Source organism: Hippopotamus amphibius, chromosome 5 (genome assembly GCF_030028045.1).
Source record: "Hippopotamus amphibius kiboko isolate mHipAmp2 chromosome 5, mHipAmp2.hap2, whole genome shotgun sequence".
NCBI lineage: Eukaryota > Metazoa > Chordata > Mammalia > Artiodactyla > Hippopotamidae > Hippopotamus > Hippopotamus amphibius.
This window is the reverse complement of record NC_080190.1, coordinates 106,645,918-106,671,203: the sequence shown is the minus strand read 5'-3', so window position 1 is coordinate 106,671,203 and position 25,286 is coordinate 106,645,918. Positions and strand designations below refer to the sequence as shown.

The 25,286-nt window shown below is 42.2% G+C and overlaps 1 protein-coding gene across 1 annotated transcript in view; it reads right to left on the bottom strand.

The window, feature by feature from the left end:
• The window catches only part of TPD52 (tumor protein D52), a 93,666-nt gene extending 69,345 nt beyond the window's left edge, over window positions 1–24,321 (bottom strand). The window contains exon 1 of the mRNA XM_057734202.1: window positions 24,127–24,321. Coding sequence (XP_057590185.1) covers window positions 24,127–24,145 — 19 coding nt within the window. The 5' untranslated portion in view covers window positions 24,146–24,321. The remainder of the gene's footprint in view (window positions 1–24,126) is intronic.
• Window positions 24,322–25,286: the final 965 nt, after the last annotated feature.

Below are 25,286 nucleotides of genomic sequence, written 5' to 3'. Positions count from 1 at the left end.
CCTACTCTGGGGACGAAGAAAGTAGAAACATTAAAAAACTTACTAAGGGGACTTCCCGGGCGGTCCAGTGAGTAAGACTCTGTGCTCCCAGTGCAGGGAGCCCAGGTTTGATCCCTGGTGGAGGAACTAGATCCCGCATGCATGCCGCAACTAAGAAGTCCACATGCCACAACTAAAGATCCTGCATGCCACAAGGAAGACCCGGTGCAGCCATAAATAAATAAATATTTTTTCAAAACCTACTAAGGATTGGATAGCTCAACTTTCAAAATAAAGCATGTCTAGTAAGATTCTAGTACATTATATTAAGCACCAAAGCAGACAAAAAGAGGGAGAACACTTTTTAAAAAAATGTTATTTATGGTCTCATAACATTCATGAACGATAAAGATTACATTTTTAAACATTTGCAAAAGCCACAACTAGGTCATTAGTTGGTTAATCTGTAAGGTGAAGTCCACGTAAAAGATTCCAAATTTTTAATTATACGTGACAAATTTTGTAATCACCTTTAAAAACATGTTCAAGGTATAGGTGGAGTCAGAACCAAAGCAGGGCAGTCACACTTCTTCAAATGAAAGTAATCAGGCAAATGTATCTTGTAATATTTTGTTCTTTTATCTACTAGGAAAAATCTCATGATAACATTTCAATCAACTACTAAGTAAATTACATTTTAAGTTTACCAACATACAAAACTAGGATTTTGCAACAGGAAGCCAATGTTGACTAAAACAATACAGTACTTTTTATAAAAAAAAATACTGAACAGTTAAGCATGGTAGACATTTTACAGTATGGAAAACCATAAAGATACTGACCAATACTCATCACAAGCAGCAGGGCTCTTCAAGCTGACAGAGGTTAAATGACCTTTCGCTCCTGCTCCTCTTCCTGAAGAGCCCGAGTGTCCTGTCACACAGCTGAGACCAGCACCTGTCTCTCCATAGCAACTGCAGCATAGCAACCGCAGCAAGGCCAGGAAGGGCATCAGATGCCTCCCCTTACATTAAATACTTACTAGGTTTCAGAATAGCCTAACAGCCTTCTCGAGGAAGTTCATGGGATGCACACACGACTCAGAGCCACCACTCTTCCTTCAAAAATACTTTTTTTGGGGGGGCCACACCATTCGACTTACAGGATATCTCAGTTCCCCCACCAGGGACTGAACCCGGGCCCTCGGCAGTGAAAGCTCAGAGTCCTAACCACTGGACTGCCAGGGAATTCCCCCAAAATACTCTTATCAGGTTCACTGGAATAAATCCAGAAACAGAATGTCCACAACTGGTTCCTTGGGTCTGGCAGGCACTGGCCTGTCCCTTTTACATGGTATTCAGTGTCTATTTCTTTACATGGTCTTCAGTGCCCAATTTAATCAAACCTGAGGGTTTTCCAATTTTTTAGGTCATCTCAATCTCCTCAAGTACCTCATCCAATAAGTTGTAACAGGAAAAAAAATTTAATAAAGTACTGTACCTAAAATCTAATAAGCCTCTTAGATCTTGGCTGTTTGGAAGGAATTAACATCGTAATGAGTTACTCTTTTAATTTGTTTCCACACACCCCATGAGGTTCAAAATGCACAACTGTCTTAAGCTCAGCTGCCGTACTCCTAGAGGAGGCTGCCCTGTATTTAGGAAGCCCTCGTGTTAAAATCAGCACAAATTTTGTTGTCACTCATTAGGGTATTTTCACATCCCAAAGCAGAAGCATAAAAGTAGGTAAAAGATACTCAGGTTTCCTTAATGACAGAAAGGATTTTCTTTGCATGAAAAGCAGATTCCCCCAAGAAGCTCAGAGATACAATAGTGATCTTGTTTAAGCCCAGCCTGGGGCCAGAAGTGGGCAATATGAGTGAAGATTTTGATGGCAAGTGACCTTGGGCAGGCGTGGAAGCTGCCTCCATAAAAGTTTGAACACCTCTTCATGGGAAAGTGGTCTGGGACTTTCCTGGTGTTGCAGTGGTTAAGAATCTGCCTGCCAATGCAGGGGACACAGGTGTGACCCGTGGTCCAGGAAGATCCCACATGCCAGGGAGCAACTAAGCCCATGCATCACAACTACTGAGCCTGCGCTCTGGAGCCCATGAGCCACAACTATTTAGCCCACATGCCACAACTACTGAAGCCCACGCACCTAGAGCCCATGCTCTGCAACAAAAGAAGCCACCGCAATGAGAAGCCCGCGCACTGCAATGAAGAGTAGCCCCCGCTCATCACAACTAGAGAAAGCCCGTGCACAGCAACGAAGACCCAACACACCAAAAATAGATAAATAGATAGATCTTTTAAAAAAATGGTTCTTCTGAAAGAAAGAATGAGAAAGAATGAGAAAGGAAGGAAGGAAGGAAGGAAGGAAGGAAGGAAGGAAGAAAAAGAAAGAAAGAAAGAAAGAAAGAAAGAAAGAAAGAAAGAAAGAAAGAAAGAAAGAAAGAAAGAAAGAAAGAAAGAAAGAAAACAAAAGAAAGAAAGAACAAAAGAAAAAGAAAACGAAGGTGGTCTGTGTGCTATAGAAGAACCCAGACTACCAGGGAGCTGCTGACATGTAAGAACTCCTTCCTCTGCTTCTTTTTCTCTGGGACTTCACTCAGCACCTGGCATTACAGGACTGAAGAGGAAAATTAGAAACTTGCACTCAGCTAAAAATAACTCTACGCTTGTTCTGCTTTTGTAAAATATGCTTGCTGGCCAAGAAAAAAAAAAAAAGGATGACCTAGCAATCCAATGTAACCATAAGATGTTTTGCTAAAAATGGAATGTTCTGCACCTGCTCTTGTAAGTTTCTGTATGGAAACTTTCCTGCTCTGTAAACCAAGTAACCAATCTACCCATGCTAACTGTAAACATGTGCACTGACCCCTATAAAAGTAAAGCTCACCCTGAGCTCGGGCCCAGAACTTTACAGCGTTAGCTCATCTGGGGCCTCCGGCTTAATAAACCTGAGTTCTTCAACCCTCTGAGTGTGGTGCTTGGTTTCTTGACAGACCAATTTCTGCAACAGGACCACCCCACCTGCAGCAGCCCACGGCAGCACTGTGGACCGTGTGACAAACCAGGAAAGCCTAACACAGACATCAAATCTTTGAAATGACCAGTTTCCTTTACATACTGTACCTCCAGACTAAATCAACATTTTTACTTGTCTCCGACAAAGGAGAGAACAGGAACCATTTTCTCTAAATTGAACTTAAAAGTAACCTTTATTCAGGGCTATTCTTTCTGATTTTGGAGGGGGTAGAGGGGTATTAAAAAATCTCATATTTTAATTTTAGAAATGGTGGCTTTTTGTTGGTTGGTTTTAATGACTTGGCAAAACAAGGATTTGAGGAGCCAGTGTGCACTCCCCAGCCTCAATTTGAATTTTCCCAAGCTGTGATGTTCCAAGTATTAGGAATGGTAGTGCTGGGATGTAACACCCACTTCCCCTGCACTGACCTGTGACTGCAGCCCCACTAATACCCGCTGACTCACCGAGCACATATCACTGCCCAGGACGGAACAGAAAAGGAGGAATAACTGGAGCAGAAGGTGGAAGGCATGAGGAACGTTGCATCTGGTTGTAAATATAGAGTCTGACCCAGGGGAAGAATATCCAAGATTGGAGAAGACTAACAATGACTTCACATAAAAAAGATACATTTGGGCCTAAACTCTCTAGAAACTACATGGGCCACTGTTACTGAGGGCAATTCTTATCCATCAAGGGTATTACGGGGGGAGAAAAAACTGCTGAATATCAGTGTTTTAGGAAGTCCACAAAAAATGAAAAAATTCTGGCCGGCAGCCCGAAGCTAATTTCAGGTTGAATTTGTAAAGAGCCCAGGCAGCATATTTTTACAATTTTCCTAGCAACTTGGCTTAGCCCCCAGATTAGGAGGCAAATAAAACAAATATCCCAGGGCCAGGCACTAATGTGAGGAACATCACAGAAAATCAGGGAGACATCAGCTATTAGAACAAAAATGAAATAAAAAATACACATGCTCAGAAATTTCACTTCTTCATATATTACCCTAGACAAACCTGCTTGCATAAAACAGGAATAAAAAAAAAAAGATGCTCACTGCAGCATTTTTTTGTAATAGTTTTTAAAAAAATACTATAATGAACCAAAGTGCCCATTAACAGAAGTCAAACTAAGGCATATTTACACTCTGGAACACTATGCAGTGGTTAAGAATGAAATGGTCAATATGCACCAGCTCAGAAAGCTCTCAGAGCTTTGAAAGTGACACAGAGTTGATGAAAAATACAGAAGCATATATTGTATGATAGCGTTTGATTTTTTAAAAGGCAAGCGCGCACACGCACGCGGACACACACACACACACACATCAGTTCTTTGAGTGTCTCCAAAGTGTGATCCCTGAGCCTGGGAACTTGCTCAAAATGCAAATTCTCAGGCCTTCCCCCAGAAGGATCTGGGTCCAGCAATACGTGTTTGTGCAAGCCCTCTGATGCAAGCAAAAGCCAGAGAGTCACTGGTCTACACAGGTCTATCTACACATCCCCAAGAAAGCACCTGACAGGACTCACAGAGACTGAGGTCTCCAAGCAACCATCTTTCTCTCTATTCTCCCCCCTCTCTTTTCTTAAACAAGGAGATTGTATTCATGCATTGCTTGGTAAATTAAAAGTAACTTTTTTCAGATACTACAGGTGGAGGCTGGGGAATAGCTAACTCTGCAACTGTGGTAGATAAAAAGCTGATGGAATGGGAGAGCGGGGGTTTCCTAAGAGCTGCTGAAAGGGGAGGTCACAAACAGGAAAAACAAGCCAGGTAGGAATTTTATTCCAGAACTCTCAACAGAGCTCAACTGATCTTTACTGATGTCTCCTGCAAAGAGAGTGCAAGACAGTCAACTTTCATAGGAAGGACAGCTAGCTACAGAAGGAGAAAAAAAGACAGAACAATGCAGACATTGTTCTGGAAAAGCTAAACTTTTATAAAGTCTTTTGTTGTCCTGTTTTATTGATTCTTCAGCATTAGGCACTGCAGTTGCCAATGCCACAAGCACCCCCACTGTCATCCTTACAACTGCTGGGACTGTTTTGCAGGTGACAAGAAAGGGAGCTTTGAAATCTAAGTCACAAATCTTAGTGCTCACATCTAGCCACTATCCCTCTAAGCCTTGGTCATCCTCCTTCAAGGTAGGGGGACCTAGAAACACGCACACACACGCGCGCGCACACGCGCACACACACACGCACACACTGTACTTTATTTCTTAACTTGACCATCAGAAGTAAAATCAACCATTACTGCCAATATTTATGAAGATAAACACAGAAGTGTAGTTAGGAATCCTCTTTAAAATAAGGTTTATAGAAATCTATATATTTAAAAATAGGATTAGCTACACTTAATTTTCAGTTAGAGATGACAATAAGAGGCGACCTATTCATCTCCATACTACTCCTACAAGTCATGCTCTAACCCAGGGATAAAAATAAATGGTATTTTATAAAGACTTATGAATTTTCCACTTCTAAATTTTTTTTAAAGTGAGAGCTTAGCTGATTTGACATCAAAAGTGCATGGTGTCACCCTTGACACATACACCAATTTTAACAGCCAACATCTAAAACAGCCTAGATATTCTTACCCTAACTTTGCCACAAAAGATCAAGTAAAAGTTTCGCTCTCTATAACAAGTGCTCCTCAAATTTCACTGAACAGAAAAAGCTGGATAAAACTACACTCTCACTCCGGGGTTTTGGGAACATCAGCTACTCCAGTTTCAAGCTTTATTCTCTCGCACATCGCGAGGTCATCACAACCCACTTGTTCTTTGATACAAGCAAAACCCCACGTTCGAAGTGATTGCAGAACTACAAAGAAACAGCTGTACACCATTCAGTTTTCTGGGCCATGTTTCACCATGGTACAGAGAAAAATAATTTCTTTTTTTAGCCTAAAAGCAAGCACAGTTCTCCTTCTCATCTCCCACCACTCGGCCAATTTTTTTTCTTCCTTTAACAAGGCCAAATTTTTAGCTATATCTATGTAAGAGGCTTAGGTTCTTTACCCAGAGAAGATGAAGCAAAATGCATTGTGATAGCCACATATAATAGAAATGTCCAATTAAAAAAAAAAAAAGATTTGCCACTACATAATGGTATTAAAGACAGACATAGAGAACAGACCTGTGGTTGCCAAGGAGGAGGTGAGGTGGGGGAGGGAAGGATTGGGAGTTTGGGATTAGCAGATGCAAACTATTATATATATAATGGATAAACAACAAAGTCCTACTGTATAGCACAAAGAACTATAGTAAATATCCTGTTATAAACCATAATGGAAAAGAATATGAAAAAGAGTGTATGTGTGTGTATGTATAACTGAATCACTTTGCTGTACACCAAAAACTAACACAACATTGTAAATCAACTATACTTCAACAAAATAAAGTGAAGAAAAAAGAGTATTAAAGAAAAATACACTTTACCTCTAAAGAGAACAGACTTAAAACTTGAGAAAAAGAGTAAAACTGCAAAGTGTAGGCTATATTACAAGCTCATTCTGCAATATGTCTACTGTAATATAGCTGTGCCTCAACAAGTTAGGAAGCAAGTTAAGGTAAAAGCAAGACACAGGGTATAATTGCCTTTAGGTCAATATTTGTCAGAGAAGGCCTAAGCATTTATCGACAAGCAGCTTTCAGTATAAACAAGAGCCTGGCACCTTTCAGTTAATTCAATAAAAGAGCACTGCAATTCTGGGAAGCTGTGCCTTCCTGGGGAGATGGGCTTGAAAGGCATCTTCTAGAACAGACATTTCTGAATGCCCAGGAACAGCTGGAGAAAGGAAGAAGGCTAGCCCTGCCTCTGCCTCCCTGCCATGGCTCCCCCACCTGAGGAGCAGCTCAGTCCTTAACATTTTTTTCCTCCTCCACCCCATCTCCAACCTCATCCACATCCCCTCCACCCAGAGGTAGAGAGCTGATCCGAAAAGAGATGAGGAGGGGCCGGCCACACCCTCAGGGGAGGCTAGAGGAGCCAGGTCGCGCCACCACAGAACTGACAGAACCATGTGGGCAGAAATGAGCCACCTGGGCTCGGACGGGAGACCCAAGACAGCTGCAGTTCCAAGAGGAGATACACAATGCTGTTGTGAAAATACTCGTCCTCCTCGACCCCTGCCCCCACCCAAATGCCCCCTGCATTTAGTACTCGAAACTGTGCCTGGCAAATGCAGCTTTAAAGCAGATCTCTTGTGTGAAAGAAGTCAGGCACGAGCAGGTCTTGGGTTCCCTTTGAACTGAGGAAACCCGACCTCCTGAAGGCCTGCCAAAGAAAGCAGCCTGTGTTTCAAGTAAAGGCTTGTCATTAAGAACCTGAATCCTGACTCAACAGCGTGTGTGCAGGGCAGGGGGGAGGAGGGCGGGTGGACAAATATTCCTGAATAAAGAAAATAACGCCTGCACCTTGTTTGGTACTTTCATTAGAACACGTTTATGTTTCCATTAGTATATCTGTCCTTTGATCAACATGTGTATTCAAAGACAGGATGATGCTTACACACCAACAAACGTGGCAGAGGAATGCTTAAGATCACAGAGGTCACTAGGTTCTTTATTAAAAGGAATGTTTTATTACAGTCCGTAATTATATATCTTTGAAAAAGAGAAATGTTTTATTGCTTTGCTCTTCTGCATGCGTCTCCATGAAGATTATGTTTAACTTATGCCAAAAAAAACTGTTAAAGAATTACTGAAAAGCATATTAAATACTAAATATGTTAAGTGCAGCTGCTTTAACGACACAATGCCCAGTAACTGAAGGGAGTTAATGATGGCCATAGTCGCTTCCAAAAAGTTAAAAAAAAAAAAATCATGGGACTGCCCAGTGGGGGAGTGGGGGCTGCCCGTGGTTTCCCACTGGAATAAGCAGAGGTGTGCTGCATCAGCAGGAAGAGCGAATTCCTCAAAGGGAGCCAAGGTTCCCTGAGGCAGCCGGGCAGGGGTGAGGAGACACTCCTCTCCTAGTCCTCCTGCCTCCATCACTGCCTTCTCCCCAGGACTGCATCTGCAGCCCCCAGGATTCTGTCACACTGGCATCAAAACATTCCACTCAACTGCGGTTCCCACAACGATTCACAGGCAAGATTCCTTACATTTGAGACTTGATATTATTAAATAAATCACCTCCACTGAGGCAAATTCATGTCTGTAACAAATTCATTTAAAGTCTCTCGACCTAATTGAGAGGCGGTAGAATAGTGCGGATAAACTACATGATCCTGGGGAGCCCTCTAAGCCTCCTACACGTCAAACCCCCTCATCAAGAAGATGGAAGGGGAAGAGTGCATCTGCGCAGAGCTGATGCGAGGGTCAGATAAGGCACCCGCTGCCCCTCACTGCTTGGCTGGAGCCAGGACCCAGGACACACCAAATAAATGTCTTCGCATCATCACCACATAAAATTCGCTTTTTCTGCACAACGTACTGGTTGAAAAGAACTCAGAATTTCAAATTTTTCCAAAGCTGAAAGAGCAAAACCATCCCCACCTTGCCCTCTGCACCCCTTCATTCACCTTTTCCAAACTCTAAAGAAAAGACGCGCGGAACTGCCACACTCTCTGTGGCACGACACACGGCGAAGGACACAACAACGTTTTTCTCTTGTAAGGGGTGGAAGCTATGGGCGCGACGTACTGGTATTAAAGGGAAAATGAACACACATAAAAAATCCCCCCAAATGGCATTTCACTGTCAAAAGCAAAAGGGTGGCTGGGCAGACAGGCATCTTGGTCAGGGGAAACAGGAGTGCCAGCACAGGGGTTCCTGATGCTCTCCCCGGGCAAGTGCCGGTGACAGCTCCTAGGGCCCAGGGGGAAGTGGCCACTCACCCTGGGGCCTCTCCCTCAGCTAAGGGAGCTGGAGCACCTGTGGGTGGCCAACGTGCTCAGAGTCTGAGGCGGAGGTGACAACATGACAAAAGTCCACATCCTGGGATGGCACCAGACTAGAACTGCAACTAATCACTTCCTTCAATTCCTTTATTTATTTTTTTGACGTCTAGTTGATTTACAATGTTGTGTTCATTTCTGCTCTACAGCAAAGTGATTCAGTTATACATATAAATATTCTCTTTCATACTCTTTTCCATTATGGTTAATCACAGGATACTGCCTATAGACGACTATGTTATACAGCAGGACCTTGTTGGTTATCCATCCTGCACATAATAGTTTACATCTGATAATCCCACACTCCTAATTTATCCCTCTCCAACCCCCTCTCCTTTTTGGTAACCATGTTTGTTCTCTATGTCTGAGAGTCTGTTTCTATTTCGTAGATAAATTCATTTGTGTCATATGCTAGATTCCACACGCAAATGATAACCGCATGATACTTGTCTCTGTCTGTTACTTCACTTAGTATGATAACCTCTAGGTCCAACCATGTTGCTGCAAATGGCATTATTTCATTCCTTTTTATGGCTGAGTAGTATTCCATGTATATATATATCACTTCTTCTTTATCCATTCATTCATTGATGGACATTTAGGTTGTTTCCATGTCTTGGCTATTGTGAAGAGTACTGCTATGAACACAGGCGTGTTAATAAGTTTTAAAAATGATTTGGCCTCCAAGTGTTTCTAACCTTGCCCAGAATTTACACAGAGAAGCCCAAATAGTTCAACTACTAAAGTGTAATTTTTGAAAATTCCCAATTAATAAATTGAAATACTTTTTTCTAACCTTTGAATCACTGTACATACACCAAAAAAAAGTGAGAAGAGGGCAAGAGAGGGACCTAAATTAGCTTCGCAATAGCAATGAAATCAATTAATAATAAATGAACAAACTAGGAAATCTGTTTTCGGGAGGGAGGGTGGTTATTCCTACAGAAAAAAAAAGATTAATACTAATAGGAAACATAAAACATATTGAATAGATCCATGAAATCTCTTAAGTAAAAGCAAAACAAAAAGAACAAAAGGAACAAAACTCCTGAGTTCCATTTTATGTCCCCAAATGGGGAAAGATTAAAAAAAGAAGAAAATGAAAATTAGGTGGAATAAAAAGACGGGAAAAGAGAGAAAGGCTAAGGAAAGCAGAAAAGCAAAGCAAAGCTGGACAACAGGAAACTGAGAGAAACCACCCTGCACGCACCCAAACGGAGGGGAGTGGACAGACTGATGTGGCATCTGAGGTTTACCCATCTCTCTGGATTTCAGGGAATTATCAGTGACCTAGTGCACTTTGTTTATTGTTTCTTTGTTTTTCATATTGAATGAAAGATTCTTTAAATTCTACAGTGCTTCACAATTTTCAGAAGTTTCACACATATGATTTCATATAACCCCATAATAACCTTTTTTTTCCCTTACCCCTATATGGCCCTTCTCCTATTCCCTCTCCCCAGTGGTACTAGTTTGTTCTCTATATCTATGTGAGTCTGCTCCTTTTTTGTTTTACTCACTACTTTGTTGTATTTTTTAAATTCCACATATAAGTGGTATCATGCAGTATTTATCTTTGTCTGCCTTATTTCATTTCCCATAATGCCCTCCAAGTCCAGCTGTGTTGCTATAAGTGGCAAATTTTCATTCCTTTTTATGGCTGAGTGGTATTCCACTGTATATATACCCTCATCTTCTTTATCCATTCATCTGTCAATGGACACTCAGGTTGCTTCCATACTCTGCCGACTATAAATAATGCTGCTATGAACACTGGGAACCTAGTGCACTTTGAAAAGTTGTTTGTTTCATCAGAGGTCACTGCTTTTCAAATTTAATAGTTACACATGCCACTGTACAGAGAACAGTCACACTAGGACCATGCCATCAGACCTTCATGGGCAGTGACCACAGCCCCAGCCAGTGGCCACCTGCAGGGCAGCAAGGTTCCCAGGACTGGAGTACCGTCTCGGGGCTAAAAAGAGGAAGGACGTTTGGGAAGGGATTGTAATGCTGGGAAAAACAAAAGCCCCTAAACCAAGAGAAAGCTGCCATGTCATCTTTACTGTCAGTTAAAATTTTCACTGAATTCCTGAAGTAGTAAGCAGTAGCCACCCACTGAAAAATCACCAGGAGAGCCGACTGGAAGGTCAACAGTGACCCAAGGAGAACAGCTGGCTGACGTTCCAGTGGGGGGACTGCCCCTCTGGAGGGAAAATCATTTCTCAAAAGACTATCTGACAACTTCAGATGCTGCATAAATCAATCCCGCAGCCGAGACACTCCATGACGAAAAAGGGGCACTCACAACGTAAGGTCTGCCCTGAGAAATCGCTGGTTTAAAAGAAAAAAAAAAAAATCACAGCTTTACGATGATTTGGTTCTAATGTCACCTCAAGGCTAAATTGCTTCTCTGGCCCTCACACCACCCAGAAAATGTATAATGGTTTCATTTCACAGATATTTAATAAGCACTTACTCTCCGCAAGGCTCTTACACATTAAAGTGAATTATTGCTTACAGACCTGAGCACCTTGAAAGTCAAAGTCCTAGGACAGGACTATTTGCATTAAAAGCATCTTAACTAAAACCAGTGACATATACGGGAACAGCAAAGGCCGTTACGCTCCCTTGCCCCGCTTTCTTCTCTTGTTTTACAAACACGCACAAAGGTCAAACCAGCAACCTTTCTGAGTTTGAAAACCAAGGACGACACTCAGTGTAGGCAAGCAGATCACCAAATCTCCCTTTAAAGCATCACCTTGCTTCTTGAAAGAGCAGTCTCTCAATTTGTGGGGGTTTTGCCTTCTTTTTTACCACATTTGACCATTCTCATAGGCCCCACATCCACGGGATCTGCCCTCTCCCTTCTACTCAACCCCATCTCAACCCTTGGAGCTTGACTCTCTCAGCATTATCCATGGCTAGTCCTCGTCACCAAAGCCAACATCTACTGTCCCCCCTCAATCTACTTGGCCCCTCCAAGGCCTCTAAAAGTTAAACTCTCTATTCCTGCACCTTCCTCTCCCTGGCCCCAAATCTTCAGATTCCATGTTCTGTGCTACTTTTGTTCCTGGGTCATCTCAGCAACTCAACAGCTTCAAATATCACATGTGCTAATATATAAGTAATACGCTAATAGTTAACAGCTTCAAATGAACATGTCTCCCAAACCTTGCCCTCCTGCCTAGCTCCTCTTTTGTTTTTTTTTCAATTTTTGTTATTACAGTACAGCTGATTTACAATGTTGTGCTAATCTCTGCTGTACAGCAAAGGGACTCAGTTTACGCATATACACATATTCTTTTTTATATTCTTTTCCATTATGGTTTATCGTAGGATACTGAATATAGTTCCCTGTGCTGTACAGTAGGACCTTGTTTATCCATTCTAAACGTAATAGTTTGCATCCACCAATGCCAAACTCCCAGTCCATTCCACTTCCTCCCCCTAGGCAATCACAGGTCTGTTCTCTATGTCGGTGACTGTTTTTGTTTCACAGATAGGTTCATTTGTGCCATATTTTAGATTCCACATAAAAGTGACATCATATAATATTTGTTTCTCTTTCTGACTTACTTCACTTAGTATGAGAATCTCTAGTTGCATCCATGTTGCTGCAAATGGCATTATTTCATTCTTTTTTACGGCTGAGTAGTATTCCACATCTTCTTTATGCATTCCTCTGTCAATGGACATTTAGGTTGTCCCAGCTCCTTCTCTTAGAGATCCACAGTTCATCCCTGAATCCATCCACACCAATGTCCCACAAGGACCTGGTGGTGGTTTTAAAACATATACACACATTGGTTGTGCGCACACTCTTCCCACCAAAAGTAGAGTCTGATTCCCCTCTCCTTGAATCTGGGCTGGCCTTTGTGACACATTTCTAACAAAATGAGGAGGCAGTGATGCATGCGACTTCAAGCCTAGGTCATACAAAGCCACACAGCCTCTGCCTGCCTCTCTCGTAGGACCCACAGGTTGCGAGCCCAGGGGTAGCACAGAAGAAGCCCGGGCCTCCTGAGGCTGCATGCTGCTGGCTCAACAGCATGGTCTCCAGCTAAAAACAGTACTCAACCCAGGCAAACAAATCACCGTCCTCAAACAGGTCGTGCTGTTTTCACCAGAGACCATGGGGGTTGAGTCAGGTGCCCCAGCTGCTAGCATCTCTGCAGTACAGCCGCCCTCATGTGGGGGGGCGAGCCTTTGGATGAGCCCAGCCTCGTGCTTCAAGCCTCCCAGCTGAGCTGAGTGGAGCAGAGACAAGCTGTCCCCACCAGGCCCTGCCCAAAGCACAGATCTGTGACCATAAAAAAAATACTGTGGTTTTAAACCACTAAGTTTCGGGGTGGTCTGCTATGCAGCTTTGGATGCACGGAACAGACCTCAAATGCAACACACTCCAAACGAAATTCCCTTTCCCCTCCCTGCCTCTGCTCTCTTTCCTAGTCCATGCCACCTGAAAGCCCTTGCCTGCTCTTCTTTATCCCCAGATCCTCTCCCCTCACCTCTGACCCGTTCCACCCAAAGATCCCCCAGGAACCCAGCACCACCGCCTCTAGCATGGAACACAGTGATACCCTGTACTTGCTTTGCTAGTACCTTCTATGCAGCTGCCGAAATGCTATCCTAAAACTAAACTCCCACCTGCCTACCACCTGCGTATCAGAACAGAGTCCTGATTCCTGATGCCAGTGCACGAGACTGCTCACACACCCCCAGGGACCACCTTGAACTCCAGCCACAAGGAATTTCTGAGGATCACCAGCATGTTTTGCCCCTTCACGCCTCTGCACCTTTGCACATGCTAAACCTTCTTCCCAAATCCCCTTCCTCACCCTCCTTTCTTTCACCTCTTACCAAGATTCCTACTTAGCCTTCAAGTCCAAAGGTCACCTGCTCTGAGACTCTTCTGATGACCAGCCAGAGCTGCTCACTTTCTCCTCAGCTTGTCGTGCAGCCCTTACAACCTCCACTTGACTATAGTGGCCGAGCTCTGTGTTGTTTCTCCAGCCTGACCTGTGAGTCTGAAGGCAGGCATCATATCATAATTGTCTATAAATGAATGAAATGTTTAATTTGAACAGGGAACCACTGAATTCACATTTTATAGAAATGCTAACATTCCATTTCAGAATCTGGACCTATTGAGCCCCAGTGCTAGTCACAGATTTTTTACTCAATTTTTGCAAAGAGTTGCGGTATTATCAGCCTCAAAGAGGTTGAGTGACTGATCCAATCTCTCATAACCAGAAAGTGATGAAGCCAAATTTTGAACCCAGATGTAACTTCAGGTCCAGTATTCTTTGCCCTGAGCATTTACAATTAGTTCTGGTGCACAAGGACCTTCACGTGGCCATACTCTGCTGTAGATACGAGTCCCAGTGCTCCCTTTCCAAGATAGCTACCCTAGCACGGAACCCTTCTGAACATCACCTTTGAAAGGAAAAGGGAGATGATATAGAACTTTCAGGTAGTATAATATGTTGCATAAGCACATGAACTCTATGGCCAAATATTTCAGATCTAAAACCGAGCTCTGTCTGCATCAAGCTATGTGCCCCTGGAGAAGTTATTACTCCATTCTTTCACATCTTGTTTCTTTATTTGTAAAGCAAGGATATTATGAGTGTGGCTCACAGCTTTTTATAAAACTTTTCAAAATGAAACATGTAAACCATTTAGAACAGAACCTGGTATATAGAAAACACCCAGCAGATGTTGTTGTTTCTGGTATGAGTGGTAGTAGTGGTATTACTAAAAGTGACCCAGTAAAACCCCAGCTGGAAAACTCAGGTCATTATAATACAGAGCTTGAAGAGGTGTCCCTTCAGATTCCAATTCTGTTTTAATTAGTTGGAAGGAAAACATTTCTAAAAAGGATGAAGTGTCCCCAGCTCTTTAAACTGGTTTGCAAATGTAGTTTAAATTGTTCTTGGCCAAAAAGTTACTCTCTTAGAGACAATAGGTGTGGGAGAAAGTTTCTGTAAAACTCTTCACATCCAGTAGAGTGAGAATGAGGAAGTCATGATCACTCAGCTTCTCTTTCCTCCTATGTGAAATGAAAATGATACTTTTCCTACCACCCTGCAGCACTGAAAGAATAAAATGAAATAATATGAAGAACAATTAGAAAGAGTTCTGCAAAAGACAGAATGGATGATGGAATCATCATCACCGTCATCATTCTGATTGCTAATAAAGTGAAATACCAAAAGTGATATACTCAGTATATACCAAAATGGAAAGCTGGTCACCACTTTGTTAAAACGCCCCAGCCAGCTGAAATGTTTGCATTTTTCCCTCTTTATAATTTCCCTTCTGGTTAACTAGTGGCAAATCCTTTCCACTGATGTCAACAACCCTGTTACCCTTCTCAAGTGCATTCAAAGAAAACTTCTAAAATGTATTGATACCACCCTTGTCTCCTAAGTTCAGGATACATTATTATCAAATAACTACCTTCAAGAAAATGGTATAGAAAACATATTTATGAAAGTAGTTACTGAGCACTACACCCAATATGCTTTGGAGAATAAAAATTTAAATCAGCACTGGACTTCCCTGGTGGCACAGAGGTTGAGAATCCACCTGCCAATGCAGGGGACACAAGTTCAAGCCCTGGTCTGGGAGGATCTCACATGCTGTGGAGCAAGTAAGCATGTGTGCCACAACTACTGAGCCTGAGCTCTAGAGCCCACGTGCCACAACTACTGAGCCTGTGTGTAAAACAGGACAAATATTTATGGAGTACCTACTACACAGGTAGTAGGGAGAGTTGGGAATACAAATGTAAGAAGAGCCTCTTACTGACACTTCATTTCTAGTCAAGCACAGATCCTAGTGAGTTGGATAAACTACTATCTTTATTCCTACAGCCCTACTGATTGCACCATAAACTCCTTTACCATACCACAATGCGACCAACTAAGCTCAGAATACCATGAGTGAAGTTTGATCCTATTAAGTAAACTCACAATCAGAAACTTTATAAGGTCATGTTTTATATCATCTTTAAACTGACATTTACATTTGCATAGCTGTAACATGAAACACACTCACCATGCCTATAAGCCAAGGCATGTAAATTAATAGTCCTGCCTAAAACCATTACTTTCAGTACTGATTACAAAAGTGTCAAAAGAGAAGACACAAAGACACAGAGAAGGAAGTACTGAAAGCAACACAGAGCCATGCTAGTTACTCTATAAACTTGTCACCGGGAAAATATCTGCCCTTAATAATGTCTTTTGTTAGTAAAAATAACATAAAAGATCCAACATGACCAAAATAAAAAGAAAAATAGAAAAAATAAATATTTGCCACAGAACACAAAGGTTTAATGTGAACAGGGGAGTGGAGTGGGGTAAAAGAAGGCAAAGACACACTAGGATCCAAATTGTAACATGAAGGAGCAAGCAGTCTCAAAAGGAAAACACAAATGGCTAATATCATCTATAGCCTTTCCAGTAAGTGCAGGAATTTTAAATGAGAAGAGATGGCATTTTTTCACCCATAAGTTTTACAGTTCTCCTTTTTTTTTTTTTTTTTTCAGGGCAATGACATCTGTGCAGAAAAGGAAACAACCAAGAGAGAAAAGAAAATTTACAGAATGGGAAAAAATATTTGAAAACCATATATTTCATTAGGGCTAAGTATGCAGAATATGTGAGGAACTCCTATAACTTGACAAAAGAAAATAATAATAATAATAATAATCCAATCACAAGATGGGCAAAGGACTTGAATAGACATTTCTCCAAAGAAGACATACAAATGGCCAACAAGCACATAAAAAGATGCTCAAAGTCACTAATCATCAGGAAAATGCAAGTCATAACCACAATGAGATATTATCTCAGACCAATGAGGAAGGCCGCTATCAAAAACAAAGTAAAAAAGTGTAGCTGAGGATGTGGAAAAATTAGAACTCACACAGGCTCCCTCTGTCTTCAATCTTTTGGCCCCTAACAACCAAACTTCCCTCTTCCCTTTAAAATAACTGTTGGTGGGAATGTAAAATGGTATGGCCACTCAGCCACTATGGAAAACAGTACAGAAGCTTACAAAACAAACACCTAAAAATAAACTACCATATGAACCAGCAATTTTATTTCTGGGTATTGAAGGGGTTCAGAACAAGTCTCCCTGAAATGTGCCACTTTGGCATGTGGATTATTTTGAGCTGAAGGCACTCAAGACCAAGCAGATCCAAGGAAGAACTTTTACCTCTCCCTTACCTGCCTAAAGGAATTTAGATAGAGAGTCTGGTCCAGGAAGGGAACTATCACAAGTGATAATTACAGAGTACAGGTGAGGTGTGGTGAGCTGGGGGCAGCTCAACTGGGCCTAGAGGCCAAAGTCCTCTCTGGATCCCATTGTCCTGCATGGCATGGAAAACACTTGTTTACCAAATCTTCTGCCCATCTTTCTGTGAACTGTCTTTCTCCCCTTTGAAGACCCAGAACCCTATCCCCTTCTCCATAACTCAGAACATCATATAAGTCTCAATTGTCTGAATGCCTGTGGGTCTCGTATTCTTGTAGGACCCCTGTACATATGTAACTAAGTTTGTTTTTTTCCTGTTAATTTGTCCTATGTTAATTTGATTATTAGACCAGCCAAAGAAACAAGAAGGGTAGGGGAAATAAATTTTCCTTTCCTACAGTATACATCCAAAAGAATGGAAAAGAGGACTCAAAGAGTATTTGCACACCCATGCTTACAACAGCCAAGAGGTGGAAGCAAGCTCTGAATGCCCACCAAAGGATGAATAAAGAAAATAAAGGATGATAAAGAAAATGTGACATACATATATGCTGGAATGTTAAACAGCCTTTAAAAAGATAGGAATCTGGGACTTCCTAGGTGGCTCAGTGGTTAAGAATCTGCCTGCCAATGCAGGGGACATGGGTTTGATCCCTGCTCCAGGAAGATCCCACATGCCATGGAGCAACTAAGCCTGTGCGCCATAACTATTGAGCCCATGTGCCACAACTACTGAAGCCCATGTGCCTGGAGCCTGTGCTCCACAACAAGAGAAGCCATGGCAATGAGGAGCTCTCACACCACAACGAAGAGTAGCGCTCGCTTGCCGCAACTACAGAAAACCTGTGTGCAGCAACAAAGAAAACCAATGCAGCCAATAAATTAATTAATTAATTTTTAAAATAAAGTTAAAGAAAAACAAACAAAAAAAGCAATAACAATTATGTTTTATAGAAAGCGATTTAGCAACAAGCATGAATGGCCTAAACATATTCACATCCTTTGTCCTGCCTCAAGAAATTTATCTTAAAACAATTTCTCTTTAAAGTATTATAATAGCTAAAGTGAAAAGTAATCTATGTTCCAGCAAAGGAACAGTTAAAGAAACATCAAATGCTGAAAGGGTACAGTCGTCAAAAATGTAATTTGGAGATACATTTTTAAACGAGATGTTAAAATTATTATCTAATAGCATCCGAAATACAATACAAAACTATATACACACAGTATGTATATAGTATGACTAGGATGAACGTATACTGGTACATTCAATAAAGAAAAAAACAAGATCTAATAAAAGAAAGAGAAAGGGGAACGGGGGAGAGGCAGAACACAGGGGAGAAAAGGAAGCTATACCAACTGGATTTCTGTTGAATTTTTGTCCAGACAAGTTGATTCTAATGTTCATTTGGAAATAAAATCTGGCAGGAATAGCTAGAAAAAAAAATCTAACAGTAAAAAGAAAAATAGAATGATCAGGGGAGAGTAGCCCTTCCAGACATTTTTACATATTATGAAGCTACAATAATTTAAACAGTTTAGTTGCTGGGAATGAACAGATCAAAGAGAAAGAAAAGAATATAGGACTTTAGTGTTGACAACAGTAGTATTTCAAATCAGTAAAGGAAAGATCCATTAGTTCGTGAATAGTATTGGACAACTGAGTAGCTAGTTGAGGGGTTAGGGGGGTGCTTAAGACTCATAACTCACATTTTTTCATCAAAATAAACTCCAGATGGATGAAAGATTTAAATGAAAAAAATAAAAGCATAAACTCAAACTGAAGATAGCATTTCTAGGATTGATTCAAAAGCTAGATGCTATAAACAAAAACCGCCATCAATTAGTATTTCTGCTTGGAAAAAAATCACCAGAAAGTCAAAAAAGTAATGACAAACTAGGAAAAACTATATTCGCAATTCATGTCATGGATAGAGGGCCACATTCTATAAATCAAGAAGAAAAAGATAAAACAATAGAAAAAAATGGCAAAGTATCTGATCAGACATGTCACAGAAAATGCAATATAGATCTCAAAGATATCAAAAGAAGTACAACCGCCTTCATATTAAGAAAAATGTATAATAAAACATATACTGAGAAGCCCCTTTTCCCCTACAAGATAAGCAAAGATGAAAAAGTGTGACAACACCCTGGCTGCATGATGGAGGGAAACAGATGCTCACACTTGCTGGTGGAGTAAAACTGCAGTGGAATTTAGCACATCAAAACTGAACAGTCACATTCTTCTAAGAATTCTTCCTACAGACATATTGGCACATTTATCAAATAACTTGCATACAGATTTATTTGCTGCAGCTTTGTTTTAATAGCAAAATATTAGGGGAAACCTAAATGTCCAACAATAGGGAACAAGTTAAATATCACCTGTTACGGTACATAACATGGTACATCTACAAATAGACATCTACAAATAGCCCTGAAAAATGAAACAGCTCTACATAACATCATGTTCAATGATCTCTAAAATATACACTGTATTTAAGTGAAAGAAGTTAGGTGCTAAATAATTTGTGTGCTACAGCTTATAACACACACACAAAGTATTTAAATATGTGTGTGTACACCTATATAAGTAGAATCTCTCTGGGTGGACGGAGAGGAAACTGTTAATAATGGTGCCATCATTACGCAAGGGAAAAAGCCTAGGAGACAGGAGTGGAAGGTAGATTTACATTTTGCAACCTTTTAGTCATTCTCAATGCTGTGTCATGTGCATTAATTACCTGGTCACACGAGTCAAAATGATGTTGGAGAAGGGTATTTTTAAAATATATTGAGTTTAAAAAGGGAGAGGAGCAAGATATAAGATGAAATATTCAATAAGAGATTATCTTGTGATTTGTTTAAAAGGATAGATATATGGATGGATAAAAACTAATACAATAACAGTGATTTTCCAGAGTAGGATTATAGATGATTTTATGTTCTTTTTCTCCATCTGTATTTTGATTTTTCTAAAATGAACAATTACTCTCAGCTACAAAGATGTACTTTTACTTCAAACATTTTTTTAACTTCCACTAAACATTAAATCCCTTGATCCCTTGGACACTTTTTTAATAAAAATACACTGCTAAGATTATGGTTTCTGGACAGCTGGTACCCACCCAGTTTAAATAAAATTTGGGAGAGTCTCAGCAGAGAGATTTTTACAAGTCAACAATTAAAACAGAAATAATTAACCCCACAAGGAAAATAAAATAATGTGAACCTCCAACAAAAGGACCAGTAGCACAGAAGTTATAAGATTTGGGTGTTCTTTTTTTGTTTGGAACTGCAAGTGTATTTGTTTTTATCCTGTACGTAGATTATTCTGTTTTGAGATCTTGCTGAAGGATCAAACCCCTCCTACCACTCAGCTTTTCCCTAGGGACTCGGCAGATTGCTGCGTAAAAATAAATGCAGGAAGTGAACGTGAGCTAACAAAGACATTAGCACCATATGCCAAGCCAGACTTGACCAAAGAAAACACGAATTTGGGTGGGTCACACCCACAGATTTGTGAGCAGACCCTCAAAACTGTTATCCATTCATCTCGACGTTTGTTTTACCTGTAAATAAGCAACACCCTGCCTTTTTGTTATTTCTAAGGCATAATTACCCTGCTGCAATTATAGTAACCTATTACTGTGTCACTGTTTTCTTGCAGCCTTCCCCTCCCCCCAGTTGTTTTGGCCCCAGCAGCCTTCCCTCACCCCCTTAAAATATAAAGCTTTGGTGATGGCAGTGGTGGTGATGTTTTAATTCACACACAGAGAAAACACTTAGTGGCTAGGTGACTGTCCCCTCAATATAATGGTGTTAAATGACAAGTTATTACTAGCATAAGAGGGAACTCGAGTACAATTACCTATTCAGCCCCATAAAAAGCAGTCAGGAGATTTTATACACAATGTATTCTCTAGTTGGCAGGCCACTGCACTGTAAAAGTGGGAAACCACAAGCAGGTTTAGTGTGCTGTGCTGGGCTGAATGCGAAGAAACTCCTGAGAGGCACTATGCTGTTTATGGGAGATTTTACATCATTTGATGTTGACTGCTCTCAATATAAGTAGAGTATCGTATACAAAGTCTGGGTATAGGAGAGGGCAGGAAAAACAGAATCTCAGGCTGATACTGAAAATCATTCAGAATACATGGTTGAAAACAATGGGAAATGTTCATTTTAAAACTTTATAGTTCTGTTACAATCCGTAGCAAAGGGCAGATTTTGACAACTTCATACAAGTAGGAAGGGATAAGGCGACATTTTAACAGAGACACATATTTAAGACAAGAGGTAGGGCATTTAATTTTGCATCTGGAGTTTTTTTTTTTTTTTTTTTTTTTTTAGAGACAAACAACAAATTCTACACATATTTACAAAGTTAAACAAATTCTAAAAAGTTCTGATTTGGTTAGATACTTTGGGAAAAAATCACAAATTCAAAAGACAATCACAGGGTTTTTATAAACCTTCCTTTCAGCCAACATACTTTGCTGGTGAACCTGCAGGTTTACAAACCCAAGTTCCTCCCTCACTTTCAGCCAGGAGACTCTGGACTTGCTGAAGACTGAGCTATCCCCTCTACTAGTTCAAAGACCTGACAGATAAACTTACCCTCTACACCCAATGCAGCCTTATTGGCAACTTTCTCTGCCCAACCAGAGTTCTGCTGCTTTAAAACACAGAGGAAAAAAGAACAGGAGGAAGTGGGAAGCAAAGGACCAACTCAGAGGGACGTAGGAGGTTCCAGGAACCGGAAAGTGCTTGCTCTTGGGCACTTTTCCCTTTCATCTGAGGCAGTCAACACACATTTCCGAACACCTACTATGTGCTGTGGGAACATAAGGAGGAAAAGGCAAAGGAGACAGTCAGAAGGAACCAAAAGTGTAAGGAAAGGCCACATGGCTGTAAGACAGCAAAGCTGCAGGATGAGTCAGCTGACCTTGCCCAGGCAGGTGGCTCCTCGTACACTTAGAGCCTGGTCTCCAGACTCTCCACTTAAAGAGGATGGATTTCCCTCACCCGCCAGGAATGACAATTAAAAGCAAGGACTGACATGACTAACAAATATCCTGACCAAAGAAAACATCTGAACATTAGAGACAGGTAAAGACTCCTCTTATAAACCAGGAAATTTATTAAATATGTCTTAGACACACACACGCACACACAAACTAGCCCTACAAAAACCACATCAAGTGCATCAGCAAATTGCAATATTACAGAAGTACTAACGGCTGTGAGTCTTACCAGCCAAACTAGAAGACAAAATCTAATAAAATCAGTCACTCCATTCACCTTGGTCAAACACAGCTATTTCATCTACTTTGACAAGTACCAAACACAGTCATGTATTCTAAAAATATCATTATATTAAATATAACAATGTAAGACATATACAATATGCATGTTCACATGTTGGAGACCCTCACTGCCCCCATGAAAGTCCAGACAGAAAAATGCTGGCTTATGTGGCGGCCCCTAGGCCTTCTCCTAACAGTAATACAGCTAAGACCTGTGAGGAGCTTTCTGACTCAGACATTTAAATGCCTACCATGTGCAAATCACCAGGTTACCCAACTGTGGACAAAAATTAAGGATATGCTTCTAACCTCAAGAGGTATGAAATCTAGACAATATGTGTACATGTGTATATATGAACATATATAATGTATTACATATATACTATATATTACTTATTGTATAAAATGAGTACAATATAAGCACTCATGTGTTAGGTGTGAGATTAATTTGAGGGGTTGAGAGGTAGGAAGGGTTGGAAGGCTCCAAAGATCCTATCTTAGAACTTATCAGAAGTAAAATACAAGATAGTATATATGGAATATGGTTTTACTTAAATGAAAACTCGTATGCATGAAGGTAGATACTGGAGGGTAATAAGGAAGGAAGGAGGAAAGAAAGGAAGGAAGGAAAGAAAGAAGAGAAAGAAAGAAAGAAAACTGTTGTGTTTGTACTGAAAATAGCAATAATTACTATCCCCACTTCCTAAAACCTACCTTAATACTGTTATCTATTTTTAGCGTTTGCATATCTTTATAAAAGCGTGCCACGAATCTGTGTTATGGTTACTGGGTTATTATCAGCAAAGATCTCTAGGATGTGGCAACATTTAAATCTGAAAACCTTGCTCTACTACCGCCACATCTCTCTTAAACAATGAGCCTACTGGAGACAATTTGCCTTGAGATACTATTTTCAGAAACAAGTGCATCCAAAGCTAGAGTATTCAGACTAAGGGTTCTGTGTTGGGGGATTTCACCTGGAACGGGTAAAAGAGGACCCTTGCTATGAAAAACTCTCCGACTCCAAATAAACCCACAGACACTACTCCACGATTGGGGGATGTTGAATGTGTGCATCCGAAGCCATCGCCACGGGCTCAAACGCCACCAAAAATCCTAACCACGTTAAGGCAAAGAGGGCAGAAAGTCTTCACAGGCGGGTGGGGAGGATTTCACGTTCCCATCTTGCGGGGCGAAACGACCCACTGCCCTCACTCCCTCAGTTTCCACCGGTCACAAGAGCAAGCTGAACAGGACTCCCCGGGCGCTGCTTTCCACCCAAGCGCATCTCCATCTGCAGCCCCGGCTCCGTAAGCCTGGCGCCAGCCCTCTGCCGCCTCCCAGAAGCTTCTCTCTCTTTCTTTTCCCTTCTGCTCCGTCTCTGTCTCACACACTCGCGCACACGCGCGGCCCCAGCCGCCCTGTCCGGCCGCCAGCGCCGCTCCCTGCAGCTCGGCCACACCAGGACATCGGATCCGGATCCGCGGGGCTGCAACTCGCGGCGCGGGCACCGAAGGCTCGGCACCTGCTCGGGCGCCAGGCCGCGCGCCGCCCCGACCCCGACCCGGCCCCGGACCCCGGCCCCGCGCCGGACCCCGTCCCATCCCGGAGGCGCCGTGCCGCTGCTCACCTTGCTCGCCGCGATCCATGTCTCCCGCCCGCCGGCAGCCCGTCGCCGCTCGGCCCGCCCGCCCGCCGCGCTGCGCTGCGCTGCTCCTGGCCTCCGCCGGCGGCTCCCGGGAAGTCCCCTCCCCCGGAGGCGTCGGGCGCGGTGGCGCCGCCCGCGCGCGGTGGGGAGCGCTTTCCCGGGGCGTCACCCAACCACCTGACCCCGCCGGCCGGTGCGCTCCGCCGCGTCGGCGCGGGAGGACGGGGGGGCGGGCGGTGCCGGGCGGGGAGGGCCGGCTGAGCTCAGGCAGGAACTCGCCCCGGAGGAGGAGCGAAGAGAGGGACGGCGGAGACTCGGCATCGCCGCAGAGGGTGCTTGGGGACCGGGATGGCGTTTCCGTCCCACCCTCAAGTTGTTTATCATATCAGAAGTTTCCTCGGGGGCGCTGAAGATGCCTTTTCTCCGCCTCCGCGAGCACCTGCCCTTCTGTACTTATTGAGTGGCAAACGCAGGAAGGTTCTTCCGAGATGCCAGTGGCTTTTTCCCTTACATTTTTCATGTGCTCTTGCTCCCAAAATTATACCCTACGCTATCTGCCGGACTAGGTCCGGAACGAGCCAAGGGGCAAAAATTGCAAAGAATCTCTCGGAAAACCACGTGGTCCTGTTTTTTAATAGAGAGCGTGGGGTTGTAGGGGACAAATTAGGAAGATTTTCATGTAATAAAATCTGACTGTTTTGAGCGCAGGATTAAGGACGACACTCTGAAATGAATTAAGTTAACCAAAAGGTAGAATTATCACCAGGGATCTTTTGAAAATATAGTTGGAAGCTTCGTGTCCGGTGATGCACGGGCAGTTTGAAGTTCCTGTCATGACACTTTTCGTTATTAGCGTTAGCACTCTGTTTCCAAAGTGTTCTGCAGTTTCTCATCTTCCGTGATGTCACTTTGATTAGTACATCGTTCTAAGGTGGTAATCCAATTTCCTAAGCACGCTTCTTTTTGTGCTGCGTGGAGACTCTGGCTTGGCCTTCAGCCCGCAGCGTTGCCTAGTACTTCACACGCGCTAGGCTTTTGTTAGTATGTTTTTTAATCAGCAGTATTTACCTGACGCGACTGCATGTTTTCTATCCATTGCGCTTTAAGTAAGTGTATCTGTTTCCTACTTGCATTGCCAGCGT